The following is a 4,942-nucleotide window of genomic DNA, read 5'->3' as shown; positions in this document are numbered from 1 at the left end:
TTCCCTCTCCACTTTCACTTTCATCAAGAGGCTTTTGAGTTCCTCTTCACTTTCTGCCATAAGGGTGGTGTCATCTGCATATCTGAGGTTATTGATATTTCTCCAGGCAATCTTGATTCCAGCTTATGCTTCTTCCAGCCCAGCGTTTCTCATGATGTACTCTGCATATAAGTTAAATAAGCAGGGTGACAATATACAGTCTTGACGTACTCCTTTTCCTATTTGGAACCAGTCTGTTGTTCCATGTCCAGTTCTAACTGTTGCTTCCTGACCTGCATACAGATTTCTCAAGATACTCAAAACACTCAAACACTCAAAACACTGTTAAATGGGAAAAATCTTTTGTCACATTACTACAATTTAATGAAGAGATTTAGCTTGTGTTAACTTTGTGTTAAAATACACCCCAAAATAAATGAGAAAAGAAATGAGACCACTGAAACATAAATATTGCAGTATATTGCTTTATCCTCACCAAGAATTGTCATTCTCTTCTCATTTAAATTATGGAAGCTTCTGTAACCATACTAGCTTTTCTTGGTAAATCTTTTGTCTGAGATATTAGTCCTATTTGAGGACATACTGTTTAGGTCTTACCTGTTTTTTTTAACCATTTCTTATCATAGGTCAGTATTAATAATGAAGGGCCTTTGAGAGCTTATAATCCAATTTATACTAAAATAGAAATGTAGTCTAAGAGAGGTTAAATGATGTACTCAAGCTCCTGTCTTTTTAAGTCATCAAGATAATGCTCAAACTCTAGTCTTTTGATTTCAACTCTAATATTCTTTACATCAGACTTTTTGTCCCCTTTAATGATTCATAATAAGGGTTGGAGTTCATGCCCTCTCAGTACTCTTCTTGCCTCCTCTAAATCTAGAGTTTCAGTTCAAGTGTATAGGCAAGAGTGAGGGGAAATAGAATCTTTTTTTTTCTTTTCCTTTCTTTCTCTTTTCTCAAATACCTAATGAACATTTCTATGTGTCAGGTGTTAGAGGTGTATGATAAATTAGATACCATCCTATCCTCAAAGAGCTTATAGTTTATTAGAAGGGTTACCAAGTAAATAGACTATTGTATTTCAGTGTCATAGTCACATGGGGTAATCACTGGGAATTCTGGAAGCATGTAAGAGGATGTCGTTGGTCTTGGTGAGTCAGGGTCACTTCTTAAAAGATAGGATATCTAAGGTATACTTTTAAGATAAACTGTTTATCATAGTTAAACAGTATTGGTTATTGAATAGTCATTAATACAGTCAAAGTATTTCTAATAGTTTGATTAGAAATAGCTGGCTTCTCTTAAACTTATTCCATAGCTTCCTTGTTGAATTGCCTTGGTTCTTCCAGAGCAATTTATCTTAGAAAAGTCACAGAGAAAATAACTTGGAAAACCTTACAGGATTATCTGTACCTTTCTTGGAGCTGTTAACCCAATACAGTTAAATAGAATAGGTGCTCGAATAACTCTTCTTCATTTGCTCTAAACATAACAAAATTAGTACATTTAAAAAACTTGGAATTTATTTGCTAAAATTTCTGGCTTTAATGTTTAGAACGCTCTGGTGCCCAAGAGTATGTGAAGGGCCCCATCAAAAGAAGTAATAACCAAAGTCCTCTTGACAGGCAAATAATGCATTCTCATATAAGAAGGATGGGACTCAGTCTTAACTTACCAGATTTTGTGGAGTGAATTGTGGCAAGTTACCCATCTAGAAGGTTACTGACTTCTATTAAGCTACATAAAAAATTGATTCCTGAAATAATAGCATTTCTCTTGGGTAGAAGTAAATTGTAATTCATATAGTTTTGGTTAAAACATTTATTCTTTGATTAAGATGGCTATCCCTAATTTCATGGCCAAGGTGAAAGTTTTTCTGAAGTTTATAATTGATGGATCTTTGTCATACTGAAATACAGGCCTTATATAACTTCATATAAAGCTTTTAAAACATTGTCAAAATGAAGTCAAACATTATTCTGTTTACTGTACTCTCACAGGGACATGGGCATGTTGCCAAATATCAGGTTTATCTAAGTAGAATATAGAAAATGTATTCTGAACTTTAGAATCACAAAAATGGTTCCCATCATCACACGGATTTTGTTAAAAATTAGCCAGAAAGTTAAACAACTCATTTACAATTGGAGAAATCCGTTTCCGAATGCTGCTACTTAATATCACTAATGATAGAACTGTGCCCTTGAAGTGATGTATCCAAAAGGACACGTCACTGTCTGTGCAGAAATCACATCTGAATCTAGTCATTAAAACAGTGGGCAAACCCACGTTGAAAGACATTATACAGAATATATAGGTTTAAAAATGACTGTAAAAGTTGTTAGGACAACTGAACATTTTTTATTTTGGTTATATGGTATATTACATTGATTTTTGTATACTATACCAACCTTGCATTCCTGGCATAAATCCCATTTAGTTTTGGTGTGTAGTCCTTTTTATGTGTATTTTATTGATGACTTAAGCTTTAACAGGATATTCCTCAGCTAGGGCTGAGAATAGTGGGGCAAGATTAGATTGGTCAATGTCACTTAAGACTGAAGGCCTCAGGCCAAAACATTCAAATATCCTAATATGAAAACATTGTGAAATGAAAACTCTTGTTGCTGCAGGCATTTCTTAAAGCAGTAAGATAATGCCTCACAACCCTTGTGATTCTTACCAAATTATATTATGAATCAGTAGAGCAAAGAGTTCTACCCTTCATGTACACTCATTCATTTGTTCACTGAGTTTTTGAATTAATATTTTTCCCCTTTGATCATAACTAAGGTAATAGAAGTAGGATGCATTGGTTCAGGTAGAGAAATTATTGTTTATATTGGCTTTTGTGTGTATTGGCATTTGTTTATCAATTTAAAGGTATATTTTTGTTATAGGGGCCAAGTTTAAAAAATATATTGGCCATTCAGCTCATGTAACGAATGTGAGATGGTCACATGATTATCAGTGGGTTATTTCTATTGGTGGAGCAGATCACTCTGTCTTTCAGTGGAAATTTATTCCTGAAAGAAAACTAAAGGATGCTCTTCACATAGCACCCCAAGGTGAGTAGTACATACTGCCTGAACAATTTTTCTGCCAAATAACTCTTCATGTAACTCCCAAATAATGATTTTACCATTGAAATGTACACTAGCCTTATGTTAACAGTACAGATTATTATTAGTGGAAATTTTAAATTAAAATATTAAGTCTATATGTTTAAAGTCAAATGTCACAGAGCATGGACGACAAAGTACTTTGGTTACACTTCAGTCTAGCTGATGAGTGAAAAACATCCATTAATAAAGCAAATATTTAATATAGTCTCTGGGAGATGGGTTTTATATTTGTTTTTGTTTTTTTTTTTTTGACAAGAAAAATGATCTAATGTCAGTTCCTCTCTTACATGTCGTTTTTTCTAGCTGTTTTTCATGTTAATTATAGGTTATATTTACTTATATTTGCACAGACATTTAAATTTGATGTAGCGGTCATTGGGGAGCCAGTGAAGGGATTTAAAGGAACTATTGAGTTTGCAGTGAGTGGAGAGGAAGAGAATATGTAGTACAGTTTACTGACATCTGTGTCACTTGAATAGGTCATTTCATTTGATTGTTTCATAGCCTGTCTCCATGTCAGTTGGCACAGTCAGCTCGCAATCCTTAATTTTATTGTGCTGTTTTGAAAGTGAATCTTACTTAAACAAGTAATGATGCATTTTTATAAATTACAGAAAGTCTTGCAGACTCTAATAGTGATGAATCAGATTCAGACCTGTCTGATGTTCCAGAACTGGATTCTGAAATTGAGCAAGAGACCCAGCTCACTTACCGTCGGCAGGTAATTTTTATTACCACATGAGCTTTTCCTGAAAAAATTTCTTCTTTATCTTGCTCCTTGTTTACTCATCTATTGTTATCTTTCGTGGTTTGTAAGTTTCCAAGAAATGTATGGCTGTTTCCCTCTTTCAGAGTTAAAGTATAGTTGTATAAAATGTTATTTATATTAAGTGCTTGATATACTAACTGTGCCTGTATTGTGTTTTATTATATAATATATGTGCTTTTTGTCACAGTACACTTACATTGATTTCCTTTAAAATGTTCTCTTACGAAGTATAAAAAATTCACGGAAACTGAATATGTATCTGTCAGTTTGATACTTAGACAATGTAAATTAGTTTGTCTTTCCAAGGAAGTAAATTTCAAAAAGAACCTTCCTATTTTAGTTATTAAAAGTTTAGTGATCATAGTTACGCAATGTCTGAAGTTACATTAGGAATCTACAACACCTTTATTAATTTATATTCTAAGAATATTTCTACTTATGTACATTATTTAAAGGTTTACAAAGAAGATCTACCTCAGCTTAAAGAACAATACAAAGAGAAACAAAAAAGTGGTACTTCTAAAAGAAGAGAGCGGGCTCCAGGAAATAGTATTCGGTTACACTTTGTTCACGGGTACAAAACAACTACTTTTCATTTATGTGTTTGAATTTTGGTTCACATTTACCAGCTGTGTGACTTTGAGCAAGTCACTTAACTTCTCTGTCTCTGTTTCACCATCTGTAAAATGGAGATGACAGTGCTTTACTTCATAGGGTTCTGGTGAGGAGTAAATAAGTAAATACTTGTAGTGACTTAGAGTGTTATCTGGCACATAATAAGCACTATATAAGTATTTGTTAAATAAAAAATTGTCTTGTGAAAATTTAGTATTTATAAGAAATTGATCTATCTTAAAACAAGAAAAAATAAGTGAAATATAAGAGATTATCATCTCTCCTGCTGCTGCTGCTGCTGCTGCTAAGTCGCTTCAGTCGTGTCCGACTCTGTGCGACCCCAGAGACGGCAGCCCACCAGGCTCCTCCGTCCCTGGGATTCTCTAGGCAAGAACACTGGAATGGGTTGCCATTTCCTTCTCCAATCTCTCAC

The 4,942-nt window shown here is 33.9% G+C and overlaps 1 protein-coding gene across 1 annotated transcript in view; it reads left to right on the top strand.

Moving 5' to 3' along the window:
• Nucleotides 1-4,942, top strand: part of EML5 (echinoderm microtubule associated protein like 5) — a 170,184-nt gene that overhangs the window by 84,674 nt on the left and 80,568 nt on the right. The window contains exons 12-14 of the mRNA XM_010845237.1: nt 2,901-3,068; nt 3,740-3,846; nt 4,350-4,468. Of these exons, the coding sequence (XP_010843539.1) occupies nt 2,901-3,068; nt 3,740-3,846; nt 4,350-4,468 (394 nt within the window). The remainder of the gene's footprint in view (nt 1-2,900; nt 3,069-3,739; nt 3,847-4,349; nt 4,469-4,942) is intronic.

The sequence above is a fragment of the Bison bison genome, unplaced genomic scaffold (assembly GCF_000754665.1).
Source record: "Bison bison bison isolate TAMUID 2011002044 unplaced genomic scaffold, Bison_UMD1.0 scf7180017864213, whole genome shotgun sequence".
NCBI lineage: Eukaryota > Metazoa > Chordata > Mammalia > Artiodactyla > Bovidae > Bison > Bison bison.
The sequence above is the reverse complement of the archived record's forward strand: the minus strand, read 5'-3'. Positions and strand labels throughout refer to the sequence as shown.